The following is a 19103-nucleotide window of genomic DNA, read 5'->3' as shown; positions in this document are numbered from 1 at the left end:
GAGCATAAAATTCCATCATTTCGAATAAAAATAATAAATACAATAAAGCTCATAACATATTCATATACTAAATTGATGAAGTTTACTTAGTGTTCATTTTCAAAAATGCATGGCGTCCCATGTGCTTATCAAAGAGCGGTTTCCGGAAGAAGTTTCGCCCACAAATGCTGCACGTAAAAGGATAGTTGCCAGTGTGCTTGCTTACCTCGTGATACGCCCGGGTTGATTGATGCATAAAAGACATCCCGCAGTAGCGGCACTTGTACGTTTTATTGCTCCCATCGTGAATCTTCAGATGTGCCGTCAAATTGTGCTTTCGTTTGAACTTCAGCGTGCAGAGTCCGCAACCGAAAGGGGTTTCGTTGGAGTGCGAAATTTCATGCGAACGTAAGTGTGTCCGCCGTAAGAACCGTCGCTCACACTGGCTACATTTGTAAAGTCGATCGTTTGCATCGACCGTATGTAGTTTGGCGTGAGCTTTCAGACTCGATCGGAAGCGAAACGAACGTCCGCAAAAGTCGCACTCGCACGTTTCGTCCCTGGTCACGTACTTTTTCCGATGATACTTCTCGTGAAACTGGAGCTGCTTGCGGTCGTTGAAGCGCTTCTCGCAGAACCGACATCGATGGCAGAGGCTACGTGTGTTGCCGTGCAGAACTAAACTCGCCTCGTCGGTGAACCGTTTGTAGCATACGGCACACTCAAATGGTTTCGCATTGCAAATCACTCGGTCACTGTAGTGCGCTGCTAAAGAATGTTCTTGTAAATCGCTCTCTGTCTGAAACGATAGTTCACAGCCGCAGCAACTTTTTGGACCATCCGCTTGTCCCGGTGGGTTACCCGTCGAGTTGAGAATCTCCAGAAATCCTTCGGGTAGAATCTGTTCCTGTACAATTGTCGGATGAGCCGTGTTGTTCAGCAGATTGTTGCTCCCTTCGCTACTCTCCTCCATCATCATACTGTTCGCGCCGAGGGCGTACATATTTTGCGAAAATTCATCCATTCCATCGAAGCCAACCTCTGCGTCGTGCACGGGTAGTTCCTTCTTTGGACTGAAGTCAATTGTCGGATCCATAGGTTTGTGGTCAAGCATCACGCTGGCAACCATTTCCCTCAACTGCCTGTCCGTTTCGATACATTTTTCTCGCACGCCGATGGCAATGGCTATGCTCTCTACACATTCTTCGCATGCACTAGTAGGTAGCCCGTCGTCAGGTTGTATCTAATGATGAATTATGTTTTGAAAACCAGTGATTGCAGGCAGCTACGTTTCGAACTTACCACTATACCGCACAACTCGGTGAATAACTCCGCGATCGTTCGTTCGCCCAGGGTGGAAAATAGAGAAAGATGTTCATCTCTTCCTAGCAGGACTTGTTTGCATACACGGCAGTAATTTTGCGCCATCCTGCCGGAAGATCACAAGAAAACAATTTTTCAGCTGTTTGAAGCGCCGTATATTGCGCGAAACTGATCTGGAATGTTAGTAAACAACCCATGTGACAGTTATTTGTTGTCATCCAAGATTCAAAAATAGTCCGTTTGAACGGCATGCAACGTGGTGTTTTTGAGTTAAAACTCCATTCTACGATCTGTTTTTTATTCACAATTAGCATCATGATTGTTCGTAGAATTAGTTTCGATACGCGCCTTTAAGGCTGCCTTCTTTTTCAAAGAACGTCCTGCTGGGAAAACGATATGTAAAAGTTAGCAAAATTTTCTATTTTTTTTTACTAGACTAAACGCCTACCAGAATGTGTAGTTTCGTGTCTGATTAGAATCCGTTTTTGAGTAAACGATTTACCGCAGTGTCCACATTTATACGGCTTTATTCCTAAAATAAGATTGTCACATAGAAAAATACTTACATTTGAACACTTCTCCCATCCAATTACCTGTATGGCTCATCTCATGGCGTTCTCGGTTCGTGTGGTCGGCAAAGGATTTCTCACAATGCCGACACCGGTACGGTTTTAAACCCGTATGCGTCCGCATATGGTAGTTCAGGTGTGTCTTTGCCTTAAACTTTGCCGGACAAAGGTCACATAGAAATGGGTGTTCATCCGTGTGCGAAAGGACATGCACCTGCAGATTGGATTTCCGGCGAAAAGCATGTCCACAAGTTTCACAAGTGAACGGTCTTTCTTCGGAGTGTGTTAGCTGATGGGTTTTTAGTACCGTTTTGCTGGCAAACGTTTTTTGGCACGTTTCGCAACTGTACGGCTTTTCGTTACGATGCGAGCGCTCGTGTATTGCTAGCGCTTCACCACCACGAAATTTTAGGCCACAAAGCGCACACTGGTGGAAGAGTGGTTTGTAGCTTCGTTGCTGGTGTCGCCTAAGGGAAAGTTCCGTCTCGAACCGTTTGAAGCAAACGTGGCATTCGATCGGTTTCTTCAGCTTGTCTGCAAATGAGAATTCAATTTTATTTATACGATGCACAGCATGGGAGTGAGACAGGAGTAGCTCTTCATTTTCGAACGACATTCCACAGGCTTGAGCACAGCAGATCTTTGGTTCGCTGTCGTATTCAGTTTCGTGCCAGACATGCTTCTGACTATCCTTTAGATGACGTTCTAAAGAGTGTTGTTTCGCTTTGCTGATTTCGGTGTATCTTTTGTGGCATTGTAAGCATTCATAAATGTACTTTACTTGCGACATTATTTTAACATGCTTTTCCAAAGCCTTCTGCGTTAAATACCGCTTGAAACAAATGCCACAAATGTGTATTTTAGTATCATTTTTCGTTCTTGCGTGGTTCTGTGCACTGTGAGATCGTTGCTCGGATTTAGTTTTAAACATTTTTAAACAACCACAGCAAACAAACTTCTCCATAACTTCTAATTGTTGTATCAGGCTCGCATCTTTTTCAGACCATTCTTCAGAGTCTTTCCTATCCTCCCCGTACGAGTCAACAACGCATGTCATTGAGGGTTTTGAAATGGGTATTGTTTGTGGCGCGTTAAAAAAATAAACTTCTTCTACAATTGCTTCGTCTTCGAATTCGCCAGTAGTTACATGATTGTCGTTGATGACTTCCTCTTCGATATAAGCTCCAAACGATTTACTTTCCTTCGAGAGCGAAATCTCCTGATCCAATCTCGTTCTTAATTTCCGATCTGACTCTTGCACCTTCTTTGCGAAATTGTAGATCCCTTCTAAAGTTTTCGCGCATTCACGGCACAGCATGGTAGAAAGCGCTACTTCATCGCTTATCTAACAAAAAAAAATAGGAGAATAAAAAGGATGTTTGCTAAATTTAACAACCGTTTACTTACCTGTACTTGTGCACAATTACTAAGTACTTCAGCCATTAAAATTGTATCATCAAGAGGACTGAAAAGCGATACCGATACGTCGTTTTCCAAATTCAACGTGCAAGCTCGACAAACGTTCATTTCGTGTACGAAAATTACTGAAAGTTGAAAACTCCGCAGAGAAATGATGAATATTTCCCTCTGTGCTAGTTGTTTACGTTTCCAATGCACATGTCAAATTCAAGGGAAGAATAAGTAAAAAACATCTCTGCAGCACTAGAACAGTCAACTGGATGACAACGTGACGAATGCAACGTGTTTTTCGAGAGCTTGCGACCGAAATTTTCATTGATTCAACTGATGTCTTTCTTGATTAATCTATCATACTCTCATTAAGAACACTAATCGGTGTAATCGATTGGTATTTCGAATTTATTTTTATTTCTTAATTTATTATCTTTGAACTGTGTTTGTGATACCACGCGGGAGTGGAAACGATGAAATGTTAACAATAAAACTACACGTCGATTTTCCACTGTACCAGTTCTGCATGTGGGTCGGGAAAGAATGGATGGGGAATTAACGGACACGCCAATCATTTCGGGAAATCACATTTCACAGCAGGGAGATTTGTCGCCGCAGTTCCATCAACTTCATAGATTTTCATTTATGCAGTTGAAAATTGCAACCATTTCTGTATTGACATGAGTTAGCAAATAAAAACAAATGAAGACAGCCATTTAACTAATATTTGTTTACTTATATTTACAAAAAAGAAAACTGTGATCCATAACCTAGTGGGGAAATATACAATACAAAAACTAAAGACAAAACATAATAAGGAAGATTTCGTTTGCGTTGGCCACAAAGGTCGAGGCCATCAAATTTAGCTACTAACTAGTAAGCGATGCCAATAACGGGTCAATAGTCGCGGTAGGAAGTGTACAAGTTTTTCCGAGAACCCTGTAAAAAATAATAATAATCCGTCTCCGCCGGTCAAAGTCTTTGTTCCCCAGTGGTTCCCTGTTCGTCTCTTGGTTTCGCTGCTGCTCATCTGCATTTGCTGGATTGTCCTTTCTCTCTTCTATTGTCTATGATCTTTCATGTCCACGTGTTCTCCTTAGCACGATAAGTGCTTAGTCGTTTCCGTCGAGTTATTGGTTAATATCGGTAGATCTCTATTGCAGAAAAACAAACACCCTTCCGTCCTACACCAATCACACATTCAATTCACGCGCTACTGATCCGTGTGCTCCCTATTCGCTTGTTCCGTGCACTTGGTACTAATCCCAATCACAATCGATTTAAAGTGTGCTGTGACTTAACTGCTTAGTTGTAATTCAAACAGGTTTTACTCGTGTTTTTCCTGCCTAATGGAAGCCAATTGGAGAGGTTTCTTTTAAAGGTACACTAAAGCTACGAATACTTAATACTAAAAAACACAAGCTAGGGAAGGTCAAACAATAGAAGAAAAACAAATCCTACTATCTCTTTATCTCTTTTGCTAAGAAAGAAAAAAAAATAAACGAAAAGCCTTACGTCGCTTTAAGATGAGTACCACCACGTGGGGTTTTCCTTCCTTCCACAACCTCCTTTCATATCAGCAACTTTTTCCTTTCTCTTTTAGCGTCACATTTCGCAGCGGTCACTTATCAGTTACGGGGTATGCGTTGATGTACAATTTTCCCACTTCCAGGAAGAAACTCCCTTTGTCAAATATCAGGTCCAGGTGATAATCCTTCACGTTTGCTATATCTAGTATTTTATCGGATTCATTGAGTGGTTCGCAAATCGCTTTAAACTTACTTATAGCATAAGGAAGAAACACTAAAGGAAGGAAAACTACATCCTTTCTCCCTCGTATAGCACGCAAAAGTATGGGGTGGGTGCTCTAACCTTAGACATTAGAGGGCATCGAAGCCTAGATCTAACAAGTTGCTACTAACAAGGTAAAAAATAAACGAAAATAAACTATCTGTACAAATCGGTGTGATCGAGTTGAAAAATACAAAATAAAACCGGGTGCATCAATCAATCAAACATACACATATAGTACACAGAAATTATTCCTAACGCTGCCATGCGGACTTTGTGGGAGTTGGGCCGATTTTTCCGTATTCTCCTCACCGCTGCAGTTTTTTTTGTTTGCGTATCTCAAATATCCTTTGTATCTCTTGTTTGTGTGTTCTTTGCTCCATCTTTAGGGCTCTTCTTTTCCTCAACTGCGTCCATCTTCCTTTCCTCCCACCGCTGGCTCGATATCAACGCATAATTCTCGCGCTTTAGTTTCTTAAACTCTGAAAGTGATAAAAATGTAGAACGAATCAGATTGGCACATAGTAGTTTGTTTGTGTTTTTTTTTGTTTTCTCCATTATTTCTTTTGCTCTTTCTCGCAAGTAATATTACTCTTTAATTTAAACTACCACTCTTCCTCAATCATGTACACTTTTTTCCAACAGACCTGATCGCTGTCCGTAATGAATAGTATAATCTCGATAGCTAACTAAGCTAATAGTACTGTCATTTTATTTGGGGGAGTGAGGTGTTTTGGAGATGGGTTTCAGTACGTGCCGCACGAGAGAAGAGCCACAAACTAGGTGCGGTCACAGCTAACACCTACAACACTTGGAAAAAAAACGGTGGTAAAGGTAGCGCCACGCCAAGCAAAAGAAACACGATGGCACAGATCTGCCGCATGGATCGGGGTCGAGTTCGCCGATCATCCTTTGAGATCATATGCTTCACAATTGTGGCCGTGCCGAGTGTAGGGGACTCTCTGGTTCGAGTTACTTGTAGTACATGGGCTCAGATTTGCTCAGATCCGTCGGCATCATGCTGTCGTCGTCGCTTTTGATATGCATCTCGTGATGTTGCTGCTGCTGCTGCTGCTGCTGCTGTTGCTGCAAAGCTGAGGGATGCGATGAGTCGCTGTTGGCGGGCGAGGGCGTATCCCGGTCGCGATCGTGATGCTCGCCGTGCTCGCTGGTTCCGCTCGTGCTGCTGCTCCGGCTACCATTTCGCCCACTGTGATGGTGGTGATGGTGGTGTGGGTGAAGGTGATGCGGATGGTGATCCTGCTGGTCCTGGTCGTGCTGCTGCTGGCGAGCTTCGGCAGCGGCTGCGATGGCTGCGGCGGCTGCAGCCTGCGCCTGCACCTGCAGCTGCTGCTGGTGCAGATGGTGTAGGTTGTTGCTGATCGTGTGCAGGGACTGGGAGTTGATCGATAGCGGGGTCGGAGAGGACGGCGGTGAGCCAGCTTCCGACTGTTGCTGCTGCTGCTGCTGTTGCTGCTGCCGGAGTAGCTGAATCGTCGTCAATCCATTCGCGTTTCTAATCAATCTGCAAGCGCAATGGTCAGAGAGATGGTTCAAAGTTAATTTTGCTTGGCCCAGACTGAGTGCGTAACTCATCGGACACTTACGGGTAGCAATCGGTGCCGTTGACCGGCGAGCCGTAGGTAAACTTTCGATCGTTCGTACTGAGATCGGTCGGCTTCAGATCGTCCAGATCGGTTTCCATCTTAATGTTGCGATGGTGCGGACCGGCGGACGATCCGTTTCCGTTTTGTACTGCGAGATGATGCTGCTGCTGCTGCTGCTGCTGCAGGTGATGGTGGTGATGGTGCAGGGACGATGGCGACGCGGACGACGTGGACGATGACGGGGAGAGTGGGCCGTTCTGGGAGGCGGCGGCGGCAGCGGCAGCGGCAGCCAGATGGTGAATGTTGGCACCATTCGGTAGGAGGGACATGAGCGGATTCACCGCACCGTTGCTACCGCCCGCACCATTTCCATTGCCCGCCCCGCTACCATTGCTACCGGAATGGCCGTTCGATTGGGCGGCGGCAGCTGCTGCGGCCGCTTGACTGGCGGCCATCGTTTGGCGCAGTAACGAAATGTTCTTGATGCTCTTCAGCTCCGTCGGGTTGCGTAGGAACCTAAGGAAAATGCGAATACAGACCACGATCAGTACACGTCTTTGCAAGGAACTAAGCTGCAGAATGAAGAAGAGTATACTCACTGGTAGCAATGGCGTTCACCTTGCACCTTCCGGAGAATGTTGACGCGGTAGTAGTACCGCAGGGCCCGTGACATCTTGTCGTAGTTCATCGACAAGTGGTTCTTCTGCTTGCCCCACAGCTTGGCCAGGCCGGCCGGATCAACGATCTTGAAGACGCCCGTGTCGCGGCACTTCCACGCAATGTAGCTGCTGTACCGCTGGCTCGGATCGTTCAGCAGCTGCTGCAAGAAGTCCCACAGCAGGCGGCCGTCTGAAAGCGAACCGGAGGACGAAACTGGATGTGTGATAATGGAGGAGGGGGAGGCACGGGTTGGGTGTGGAAGAAGAGGGCGTGTGAGTAAATTCCCGGTATCGTTTTTCTGGCATGTTTTCATGTGGCAGATTAATGTAAGCTCGGTGCACCAACGTTCCGTAGTGAAACGTTTTCGTAGCAAAGAGCGTGTAATGCAGTGAATCTCAACCAGTTCGAACAATTTTCGTTTCAATATTTTGAGCTGAAGTTTTAAACAGTAATTTTAAAAGAAAGGTTGAGAATCTCTGGTGTAGTGTATGTAGTGTCCTAGTACCACCACACCTGTTCAAAAGCGTGCGCGCGTTGCGTCGATACTTACTTGTGTTGGGTTCGGGACTGTCGGGGAAGAACTCGCGCTTTACGGGCAGGAAGGCGCCGGGCGTATTGGGGGCCGAGGCGGACCCGGGTGGCGATCCGGCACCGTTGGCCGGCGGAGAGTTGAGAGCGGCCGCGCCCTTCAGGCTGAGTACGGCTGCTGCAACGGCGGCGGCCGTTGCGTTGGAGGCTGCACTCGATGAGCCACGCTCCGACTGACAGTTCTCGCGTGATCCGGAGCTACCGCCGTTCAGGAGCGAAGAGACAGGGTATTGGAGCGTCTTGGTGTCAAGCAGCTGTAGCTGGCCAAGGTGTTGCGTTTCCTTCGAGATCGGTGTCAGCGGGGGACTTTGCTGCGGGGGATGGGTGGCGATCAGTGGCAGCTTGCTGTCCGGGTGGGTCAGTGGAAGCGGGTGGAATCCGTGGGAGCTGCTACCGCTGCCATTGCCGGCGGAACTGCTTCCACCGTTGGCATTCGCGTTCGCACCGCCATTGTCCTCATCCGAATCGGACTGGTTGCTGACGCTGCTGCTCGTGCTGCTGCTGCTGCTGATGATGCTACTGCTGCTGTTACCATTGTTGGTGGCCGATCCGTTGGCGCCGGTTCCGTTGGTGCTGCCGCCCGCAATACCACCGTTCGTCGACGACGAAGAAGCCGAGGATGACGATGACGAGGACGACTTGGCGGCACTTTGCTGGAACACGTTCTGCTCGCCGTGGCTCTGCGAGGGCGGACTGCCGGCCTGCGAGTCGATGGAAGGGGCCGGGCTGAGCGTGACCGAGTTGGACGCGGCCATGAACTGCTGCAGGTGTGAACTGTGGAAGAACGGACTGTCCGGCGGAGCCAGCGCGCTCCAGTTCGGCGTCGGCGGGTGACTGTGGGGTGACAGGGGATAGCGACCGGTGGGCGTGACCGGACTGCTCGGCAGGTGGCGGTGCAGTGTCTGTGCGTCCCGGATCAACATCTGCAGAACGTTGTGCAGGACATCACCGGCACCGGGGCTGCGCTCGGCCAGATCGTTCTTCGTGAGCACACACAACGCCTTGCCGTTCATCTGGAACAGGTCCAGGTCGAACTTGGGCAGATCGAACTCACGCTCGCAGAAGCGCAAGAACACGACCACCTCATCGCGACCCCAGATGCGCGGGTCGGTGTTGAGCTGTGGCGGGAGCTGCGTCTTAAGGTCGGCCAGCGGACTCGGCGGTGCCGGCGGGTAACGCCAAAGGAGTTCCGAGTTCCACAGCCCAAGGGGCGGTGGGGCGTTCAGTGGGGAGAGTGGGATCGGTAGGAGCTTCATGGCGGCGGCTGCAAAGGCTGCTGCGGCGGCTGCTGCCTTCGAGTTGGAGCTTGTCGAATCCGAGCTGGTAGCTGTTCCGGTGGTGCTGATTGCTGGAGCACCGGAAGCAGCCGTACTGTGAGTCGTTTGATCGCGAATTATGGCGGCAAATGCTCGATCCTTGTAATTCTAATGATCTTCCTCAATTTTCCTCCCGGATCCTGAGTTTTTCAATCTGAAATAGATAAGAGAAGAAGAGTTGTTGATCAGTTCCCGGTTTCACAAGCATGTATAAGTTGTATTTAATATAACTAAGCATATCGGTGTGGGGCAGCATATTTCTTTGCAATTTCGTTTTGCTTACAACTTCTTCAGTATATAAATAAAAAGGTCCATGATATACAACGAAAAGAGTAAGACGGAGAACTTCATACTTCAAAGTTCCCAAAGAGTTCAAAGCACGATCGGCTCAACGGGAGTCTTTGATGAGTCTAGGAGTTCTGAGTGATGGCTAGAGCTCTGCAAGCCGAACATTCATCTTCTCGAGTCGTTGCGTTGGCCTGGTCTCCTCGTCCTCCAGGGGGACCGCAATTCTTATCTTCAGAGTCAAAGAACATGCCGAGCTGATTCTATTGCACACCTTCATCGACAACATACACGTCCTCCACCGTTCTGATCGGTGTTGTGTACGGAGGTATTTCCGTAATGTTTTGCTCCCGTCGTGCCTCTTCGTTTGGCGACACTCTATATCAGGTTGAGACTAGTTGGGTTTTATTTTCCCTCTGGATGATGCTGCCAGTGTTGGACCTTCGACGGGCTTTGTTTTCCGTGCGCTTTCCTTCACCTTCACCGGATCCACCTTCTTCTCGGAGGGAAGCGGGGTGTGGCGAAAAGAGATTGCGGTGGGACATAAGACATAGCAGCAGAACACCCTCTCCTCTCGCGGTCAGCATCAACAGTGCTATTAGTAGTGTTTTTCGCCCCGGACCGGCCTGGGATGGATAGAGCGGTGGTCGAAGGCAAGTCCGGACGAGTACGAAGAAGAAGAGATCCTCCCAAGAAGATTCCCATAGGATCACGGACCGATCCGAGTGTGTCTCAAGGAGAGAAGAAATCAAGAAATAAAGTATGTGTATAAGAGACAGAGAGAGAAGGATGAAGCGAACGGGAGAATGTATTCAAATAACATCCGCTAGTTCAGGTTTTCAGCGGAAATTGATTTTTTTTTATGATATGTATAAAAATATGTTTCTCTCCTTCCACGTTCTTTCGTTCGCTTCGATTCCTGTCCCTTGCCACCTGCCAGCCCAGGCCCAGTTCGTCGTTCCCCCGGGTCGGTTTCGTTGGTCCAGTCGCCCAAGAGGAATCTCGTCTTCCTCCCCGGGGGCACACACACAAAAGCCAAGAAGAAGATAAACGGGAGACCGCGGGCCGGGGAGGGAGAGGAGGGGGGGGGGGGGGGGGGGAACCGAAACACGACCGAGAAAAAGAGGTCGCCGTTCACGGGGACCGAACGATGCGATGATGCGTTCCTTTCTCACCGCTCCCCTCACGTGCTTTCCCCACCCCCTTCAGCACCCGCCCTTTCGTCTTCCCGGAGAGTTCAACCCATTTCCTGTGTACTCTCCTCCCTGGTCCGCCCGCTTTTCTACCCCCTTACCGGTCCCCCCCCAACCGTCGTCATCTGACTCAAGGGATGTTTAAGATTTAGTCGTGGTTTAACCGTGAGGTCGACCCGACCCGCCGGCAGCAACGTACGACTCCAACCTGGCCCGCGCATCCGTTAATTATTTTTCACATCATTGCTTTTTAAACACATACACACACACACACGCATGAGCACGAGTTGCCAGAAAGCGGAGCAAGTGCAGGTCATTCCCAAACGGGTGGAGAACGCGCGATCCGATCCCAGAGCACTCCTCTCGGACATTCCCGGGTTTTCTTGGGTTTCGCTTTTTCTTGCTTCCTCCGGGAAGCAGCTCGAAGAGGCATTGCTGAGGTTTGAGGCAAAAGAAAAGGTGCCACGACGACACGAGATGTCGGCAAGGTAAGACGGAAAAACACTCACGCGATCACACACATGATCGCGGTCCGTTTCGGTTTTTATGTGCTCAGCTTCTCAGGCGACAGCTCCGAAATTGTGGTCCTTCCATCCTTCCATTTCCTCTTTTCTCTTTCCCTTTCACGCCCTACCGACCTTTCCTTCACTCTTGTGTGTGCTTTGGTTAAACAATGTACAGAAAAAAAACACAAATGTCCGCGCTCCCACTCACCCACACACGTGCCCCCCCCTCGTTTTCCACACGCGTTCCCTCGGCAATATCTTTTTCCGAAGGGACAAATATTTACACGTACACGTTTGTTGTCCTACATCACAACCGTTTCCTCCCTTTTTGGGACCTTTGGGCGTTTGCATGATGTCGAAAAAGAAAAGAGAGAAGGTAAAAAAGCAACACGTTACGTTACTTCACCGCCAGACGGACGGTATGATCTCCCTCTTCTTTCCGTCAGCGGGGAAAGAAATGCCGGTGGAAAACATATGACAAAGATCGTCCAAAAGACCGATTATGGAGAGGAGGGACAGGAAATACAGCGTACACCGTAGTTGTTGGCCTCTTTCTACGCGGAAGGAGAAGAAACTAAAACAAAAAAAAAAAACCGACCCGCCGATGGAACGGATGATGATCGATGCTGCGATCTTTTCCCCGCCCGAGGTCATTTGTGTGGCCGGAACCTGGCCGCATAGTTTGGGGGTATGTATGTGCCCCGCCGAAAGCGCCAACGAGGAATTCGTGTGTGTCCATATCGTTTATGTTTACTTATTTGGCAGTTATTGCGTGGTGTGGGAAGGGGAGATGAATATTTCGTCACGGGGAAATGATGCTGGGAATGTGTCGTTTCGCATCCCTCCATTGAGTCGCAATGTTTTGACGACGAAAGTTCGAAGCGGAAAAGGGAATTGTCGTTACAATCAGCAGTTTCACCTGATCGATTATAAGCCTTATGCGGTGTCTGCACTTTCTGAACGGAGTCAGCAATTCAAATCCTGGTATTTATGGACGAACAGACCATGAACCTGTGCCTTTGGTGCTTGACCGAGAGGAGCTCGGTTTCCTCGCCGATCGATTACCCAACTTGAGAACCTTTCACAAGGAGTTCTCGGTTTTGTTATTCAAATCCCGGACCCGGACGATAAGGTAGTCTCGCGTCCGGAATCTCGTTTGCGAGGCGAAGGAAGCAGTCGTTCGACATGGGATTGATTAGGATTCAACCGATTCGCGCATCACGTACACCATTTAGAATTCATTTCAATACGGGATCGCTGGTTGTTTGGGTCAAACGTTAATAGTTCGAGGTTAGGGTTGAGTTTGTGCCTGGAATAGCTCGAAGATTTTGCACTTTCTCGCAACTTACAAATTATTTTGGGAAAAGTGGTGCGCGTGTATGGTTCGAACATGTTACAATCTGAAATGTGTTTTAGCATAGTCCTGCGTAATGTGTTTCCATGCGAAGAACTCAAACGGCCCAAGGCGGAAATGGTTTCTGAGGAGGCGTCGATGGCCTCTCCCTTACGCATGCGAGGGAACATACATCATTCTCCCCGAAGCCAAAACACACGGTCCGTTCCCGCGGAGATCTATTAATAAGCGAGCATTTGCCGGCGTGCGTTTGCAATGTGGCAAGTTCAACGTCATCGGAAGACCGAGAGCGGCATGATTCCGCGAGGCGCGAAGTTCTTCTTCTGAGCCTCCCCTTAAGTCACTTCACTTTTACTGCACACACAGAATAATGCGAAACTGCACTTGCCCTGAACTTCATCGCCAGAACAAGACGAGACGAGTGACGGTTGGAATATCACGATCGTCTTCCGTTTTTTCCCCCACCATGACGGGGGTTTCCCGTCTCGCTCGCGACTTGAAAAAAAAATAAAAGAAAAACACCCGCCGCGAGTGCATCTCGTAATCGCGCCGTCTCGATCAGGAAGTGGCATTAATGTTGATCTTCCTGCTTCTTGCCAAGAAAACACGTTCGCGCCAACGACGACGACGACGACGAAGGTAAGGGAAGAACACGCGAGAGTGCGCATTGCAAAAATTCTTCCCATCTCCCGTTGCGTTTTCACCCGAGGAGGTCGTGAGGAGGATGCTGCCTTTATCTCCCTCTTGAGGGTGGAGGGCATGTGCAGGGCAACAACCGTCGAATGCACACATGCAGCGCGAACGCGAGTTGCTGAGCTGTCGTCTCTTTCTGGTTCCCTTTGTAACCTCAACTTACGAAGCCGGGCATCATGAGTCGGGGTTGATGCTACAGTTTCCTTTTTTCCCACAACGCTCCGTCGGTCGGGAGGAAATTGGCGTAAAAAATAAGGGATTTGTGGGCAAGAGGAGATACACGGAGGTGCTGCGTTCACCCCATTCTTGCTTCCCGAATGTGAGTGAGGACTCTCTGGCTGTGGGTCTTTTATTTGTGTCCGGTTTAACTTCTCCTTACTTTTCTTTTGCGGAACCGTCCCCTCCTTCCAGTCACCGACGGGGGAGTGGAGGAGTGGAACATACTGAAACGTATTTCGAACCTTTTTCCCCGGGATGATCGCCCGAGGCGCTATCGCGAACTATCGCGAGTGCGAGCATTCTCCTTTTTTTCCCAGCCCGCGCGGAAGAGGCCGGTAAAATACGATCAAAGCAGCAATTCGCACATGGCCGCCATCTTTCTCCTCGTCCGCGCATTGCAGGGCGGCACGATGACGACGACCACGCCGTGAGAAGGTCGTTCCCATACCGGCAAAAGGGAACGAAATTGCTCTCCGGTTCCGGCTTTGCCAAGAGGTATCCTTTTCCGCGTGCGCTGTCGAGAGAGTTTTGACAGATGGAGTACGCGCCTGTCATCCGCGAGGGTGACTGTACGCAGCCACATCGGTACGATCACCAACGATCGCAGCCAGTGGAGCTGGTGGAGGGAGGATGTTTGTGAATCTCTTCTCTTGTTGTTTAGCAGAATCTTTTTCGGAACGAAGGAAAGCAATTGTTCCTTTGACTCTTCCACTCTACCACGAAATTCTTTGATAGATAGACCCACTATGAAAAGAAACGAAACATAAAGTCCGAGCCGTTAGTTGATGGTCCGTTCTTTCCAGCTTGATGGGGCAATATTTCTCCCGAGGAGGCGACCCAGCGAAAAAAGTTAACCTCCGTCCACAAGTCGAGCTTTTCTCTTGTGGTTCCCCCCTTCCCCTCCCCTTGAAGGCTAAACGTAAACGGCTCTCTCTCCCCCTCTCGATTCGTTGTGTTAATTTTGTGTTGCCTCTATTAAGTATGTGTGTTCTTTCCTGTTATGCATCGAGCGAAACCTGCGGCACATAAGTGGCGAGCTCTGAAATGGGAAGAACCCGTCAAGTCGACTATCTTTTCCTCCAGAGGCCTCCCCCCCCGTCATCCCTGCCTCGTACCTTCGTCGGGAATCTGTTGCTGCTGCTAGAGCGTGCGGTTATTTCGTTTTTTTCCCTTCGGTTGCTTTTACTCGCTTCCAGCGCTCGTTGGCGCTACGGAATTACTGCTCGACAGGATCCCCCCCCCCCCCACTGATGCGGCGTTGCGCCATCATCACCGTCATCATCCACAGCCAGGAAGAAGGCAGGAAGCGATATGTGAGAACAACCCTGCCACCATGGGCCATCATCGGTCTTCTTTTCTCGCCAGAGCCGAGGAAACATCAGCGCTCTCCCCTCTCCCACCCCCGACCTCAGCATTTATGTTTCGCCGAGGTCCGTACCTGCTGTCTCTTCCAAGGCAAGAACAGGCTACCGTGCTAATCGAAGGAATGGGGAGGGAAAGGACACCATGGTCCATCCAACAATCTCGCTACACACAGCCTCGGCGGCCAGCCTAGAAGCCGGCAAACATCCATAACCGGTTTAAACGGAAACTAAAATGATATTATAAATAAAGTTCACAGTGTGTAGTTCCATCGCTTCTTTTGCCTTTTCTTCTCGTGGAAGTCTGAGTAGAGAGCGAGCTCCGATTTTTTTCTCCTTACGCTTTTCCCTTCTCGAAGGAAGAAAACGATCTGTCTGATAAAGTAACAGATCTTCTGCAAGGTTCAATTCTCTGTTCCGGTGCTTCTGTTTGGATGTTTCTTACTTTGCGTGTTTTAATTTCTCGGCTTCAGTAGTTTGTTAAATAAAAGAAATTACCATCAATTGTTGTTGAACTTTCCTTTAGACGAAGAAATCGAACCTTTATTTCAAACATTCTACTACTTGCCTTCTCTCCTCGGTTGCAAAAGCCCTGTTATTAATCGATAATGAACGATCGATCGATCGATCGAGCTGTTTCTCACTCACGCTCCCCTTTTCGGGATGCAGAGGACGTCATTATGCGAGGAACCGCTTTCCACCGAGCTCAAAAGAACGGTTCAATAATAATTAACATCGAAAGGACTCGACACGGTGGCCTTCCCCCCACCCCATCACCTCTATCGATCGCCCATAAGGGCAAGCAATAAGGGAAAAGGAAGTCATTAAAATAAGTACACCGGAGGAACACATCAGAACAACTCACGCAAAGCGCTGCTCCGGCTCCGGCCACGATCGTGTGCTCGTATAATAATCCCTCCTCGCAAGCGGCCGGGGCAGTGGATTGGAGTTCGGACCTGGATCGTGAGGCGGCGGCCATGCTTGCAAACCGCCGACCGGTGTAACGGTGGTTATTTTGCGTCACAACATACATTAACTAGATGGCGCACCGAGCGGAGCCGGATCCTCTCCTATGGCTAGCTCTCGTGCAGACGTTCTCGGCGGATGAATATTTACAAAAATGTTAAACAAAACCCCCGCACCATTCTCCCCCTTGCGTACCCCGGCGATCAAGTTTATAAATCTTCCACCGAGATGCGTATCTTTCGTTGGACGATCCATCGTCGAAGGGGCTCTGCCGCTCGAGGGTGCGTTTTCCGTTTCGGTAAAGATAACCTTCAAACGAAAATGAAAATTGCAATTCCACGCACGGGCACAGCGAAACAGAATTTCCTGCCCGAAATCGACGAAAAAAGCGTACGTTCAGGTGCAAGAGTAATTTTTAGGCAAGGCGGAGGATTGTTTGGACCATCGTTCCCCGGACGATGGGAATTGGTTCTTTTTCCTGCAGTGTGTTTTTTTAAAACTCTTTACTACTTCTTCCAGGCGCAAACGATCGCCAATGTTTGGAATGTGAACCGATCAGGAAGTGGTGAACGGAGGAGCAACAAAAAAAAAAGGCGCGCGCATTCCCGAAGAGGAAGCATAAACTTGCTCCGACAGCGTTCGGATTGAATTGATATTATAAACCCCAAAATCGATTCCATTCGACCACATGTTGTTTTTGCTTCCCGCCGCCCGGGAGCCATATCCTTTCCGCCGCATCGATGATCGCTCGGGAGGAGGAAGAGCAAATACCAGTTTTGCGTGTTAGAATAAACCTTTCTTTTTCGATGTATGTGGCTTTGATTTTTCGACAGCCCATTTCGGTTTCGTTTTGCTTCTGGCTGGAATCGGGAAAGAGCATATTTTATCGATGAGTTGGTGCTTTTTATGGACTCTCGTTTGGAGGAAATGCTTTTAGAACAAAAAAAAGGTTGCTTCCTTCGGAAGGCCAACTCGGAGGCAGGGAATTTTGATCGATAGACGGAGAGAAGATTAGCGAACGATGGTGGAGACTAATTAAAACAAAAATCCCTTTCTTTTCCAACGGCCCGAGCCTCTCATCGCTGTCATCACGGTTCTCGATCTCACACAGGAGATCACACCGAGCTCCACTATCGGATGGAGGGAGGGAGGGAGGGGCTGGGAAGGAAAATAAATCGTAAAACGTGTTGTTATGCTGGTCAGCACACTCACACACACACAGACACCGATCTACATGCCCCGCAGCATCCAGTCGGATCTGATCTTCTCGATCTTGGCCGCGCTCGGGTTGAACTTCCTCAAAACTGTTTGCTCGTCGCTTCTCATTCTCGTCTCATTTGCATATCGTTAAGTCGGGGCGCTCGATCATCCGTCCACGGGTTTGCTTCCCTTTCCCAGCGGGATGGGGTACGAAAGCGGGGGGAAAAAAACTTTAAACCTAGACGCGTTTCCACACCTGGAGAAAAAAGGTGAAGCGGGCGGTGAGACTTCCTCCCCATCCGCGTTCCACGCATAATAATATTTCGTCGTTAATCTCTAGCTCTGGGGCCCGGGCGATGTTCATAAGTGCAAAAAGGGAGGGGAGCGAGCAGAAAAAAAAACCTATCACCGATGGGATGAGACCATTTTTTTTTTTTTTGAAATCATACTTTGATCTTGAGGCACCGCAAAAAAACCCGGCAGGTAAGGAAGCACGATTGAGAAAAAGCAAGACATCTCTCACTTCCTTCGAATTGAATGTCATGTAATGGAAAGGAGGAAAAATTCAACTCCAAGATGAAAAGATTTGAACATCCCCGGTGAAGTGTTTCGGTTCCCAGAGAGAACGGCGAGCGCGTGACGTAACGGCCACTGGGGTGGGCACATCATCTTTGGAACACGGGAGCTCGCCTACGCCGAAGGGAAACATTTTACAGGCGGAACTCTGATGATGCTAATTTACGATCGATGTGTCCCGTCGTGGCCAGAGAGTGGTCGTGTACGTTATTGCCCAGTGCGCAAATGGCTACGCTTTTGACACATCATGTCAAATTGGGGGAGTATTGACTCTAGTTCCTTCGACAGCACGACCTAACATTACTTGCACGGACCCTCGCAGGTGTGACGATCACGAAAATGGAATAAAAACCCTTTCAGCTGTTTTTACTATGGAAACAAATTCAAGCTTCTACTATTGCCCTTCCTAAAACTCAACTTCAGGTAGTGTAACATATTTTATTATTTTATACGATCTAGCATTCGTGCAGCGCTCATCTGTGATGTTTGCGTTTCCGTTCGCTAGGATTCCCCACCCTTTCGGGTGAGTAAATGATGACGTAAGTGACTTAGGTTGATGACTACCACACGCTCCCAAAGCGCCAAATCGCAAACTCACACACAACACACAAGTCCGATGCACTGCAGCAAAATCATTTCCGCCTTGTTGCGCGATGTGACTAATCTGTGATTCGACGCCAGCCAAACGTTATGATGAAGCGTTAGTCCTCGGGGCGAATATAGTGGGCACTTCGTGATGTATTATACCGTTACGAGGTTTCACTCTCTGTCGCGCTGGAAGATGAAGCGATCGTGGCGAGCCATCGCGACAGAACCTACCTACCTTCTGTATGTGTTACTATGAATAATTCTAATCGGGTATTGAAATGTCGAACAGGGAAACCAAATCCCTACAGCGTGTCAACCCCGTTGACACGTTGACGAATGGTTGTGGCGCATTGGACGATGTCGGATTGTCGTCCGTTCGGGGGGCTCGGGGGACAGGATGGAAATAAATTGTCACCCGAGAGTCTCTCGCCGAGTCGACTCGTCTTCCCGGATAAGTGGCACACACGGCGTGAGATCCAAGCACAATGGTTTATTAGAGCAGTGTCGAATTTGGGTCCCACCGAACGTGACCCTCCCTCTATTGTGGAGCACCTTGTGGTGTCGGGGCACGAAGTGGAGAGAATGTGAGATTTCAATTTAAACCCTAAAGTTTATGCTGAGGATTCCAAGATCGACGGCGAAAGTAAGATCGCTCGAAATACCGCCTTCAACAAAGCGTAAAAGCCTTACAAGAGGAAGGAGAACGGAACACGATCGCAGACATTTGCACGAACCTACATTGGGGATGATGATTGTTATTTCAATAAATTTCCTTATTATGTAGGAATGCATGTTACTTAATTCCCCGTCGAGTGAACGTTTCGTTCATCGCTTCGCTCCCCAAAGCTTCGGGTTTAAGAGTTGACATTTCTTTCCCGCTGTCATCTCGATGCCGATCATTGGGGATCTTTCTCCTCTC

The 19103-nt window shown here is 48.7% G+C and overlaps 3 protein-coding genes across 4 annotated transcripts in view; all 3 read right to left on the bottom strand.

Annotated features, from left to right (window-relative positions):
• Positions 1-5: 5 nt before the first annotated feature.
• LOC131266859 (zinc finger protein 98-like) lies at positions 6-1543 on the bottom strand. The gene is made up of 2 exons (XM_058269526.1): positions 1282-1543; positions 6-1222 (listed from the first exon to the last, which is right to left on the bottom strand). The coding sequence occupies exons 1-2, from the start codon at positions 1405-1407 to the stop codon at positions 83-85; spliced, it is 1266 nt and encodes a 421-aa protein (XP_058125509.1). The 5' UTR covers positions 1408-1543; the 3' UTR covers positions 6-82.
• On the bottom strand, positions 1469-3396 carry LOC131266856 (zinc finger protein OZF-like). 2 transcript variants are annotated; one of them, XM_058269520.1, is made up of 4 exons: positions 3279-3396; positions 1896-3216; positions 1751-1834; positions 1469-1685 (listed from the first exon to the last, which is right to left on the bottom strand). In XM_058269520.1, the coding sequence occupies exons 1-4, from the start codon at positions 3312-3314 to the stop codon at positions 1600-1602; spliced, it is 1527 nt and encodes a 508-aa protein (XP_058125503.1). In that variant the 5' UTR covers positions 3315-3396; the 3' UTR covers positions 1469-1599. The 2 variants fall into 2 exon arrangements, with proteins under 2 accessions (XP_058125503.1, XP_058125504.1); XM_058269521.1 differs by having other exon boundaries at positions 1469-1682.
• A 596-nt stretch (positions 3397-3992) lies between these two features.
• LOC131266849 (ets DNA-binding protein pokkuri) overlaps positions 3993-19103 on the bottom strand; it is a 40185-nt gene continuing 25074 nt past the window's right edge. Inside the window, exons 3-6 of the mRNA XM_058269512.1 lie at positions 7890-9397; positions 7279-7552; positions 6680-7195; positions 3993-6597 (exon numbers count right to left, since the gene is read on the bottom strand). Of these exons, the coding sequence (XP_058125495.1) occupies positions 6045-6597; positions 6680-7195; positions 7279-7552; positions 7890-9183 (2637 nt within the window). The 5' untranslated portion in view covers positions 9184-9397 and the 3' untranslated portion in view covers positions 3993-6044. The remainder of the gene's footprint in view (positions 6598-6679; positions 7196-7278; positions 7553-7889; positions 9398-19103) is intronic.

The sequence above is a fragment of the Anopheles coustani genome, chromosome 2, assembly GCF_943734705.1.
Source record: "Anopheles coustani chromosome 2, idAnoCousDA_361_x.2, whole genome shotgun sequence".
In the NCBI taxonomy this organism is placed as follows: Eukaryota; Metazoa; Arthropoda; class Insecta; order Diptera; family Culicidae; genus Anopheles; species Anopheles coustani.
This window is presented reverse-complemented; position numbering and strand designations above follow the sequence as displayed.

Bases quoted from the DNA above. Each gene is read 5' to 3' on its own strand.
- LOC131266859 (XM_058269526.1), bottom strand. From the start codon at position 1,407: ATGGCGCAAAATTACTGCCGTGTATGCAAACAAGTCCTGCTAGGAAGA. The intron at 1,223-1,281 runs GTAAGTTCGAAA...ATTCATCATTAG, and splicing joins CCGAGTTGTGCGGTATAGTG to ATACAACCTGACGACGGGCT.
- LOC131266856 (XM_058269520.1), bottom strand. From the start codon at position 3,314: ATGGCTGAAGTACTTAGTAATTGTGCACAAGTACAG. The intron at 1,835-1,895 runs GTAATTGGATGG...ATCTTATTTTAG, and splicing joins CCATGAGATGAGCCATACAG to GAATAAAGCCGTATAAATGT. The intron at 1,686-1,750 runs GTAGGCGTTTAG...TCGTTTTCCCAG, and splicing joins ACACGAAACTACACATTCTG to CAGGACGTTCTTTGAAAAAG.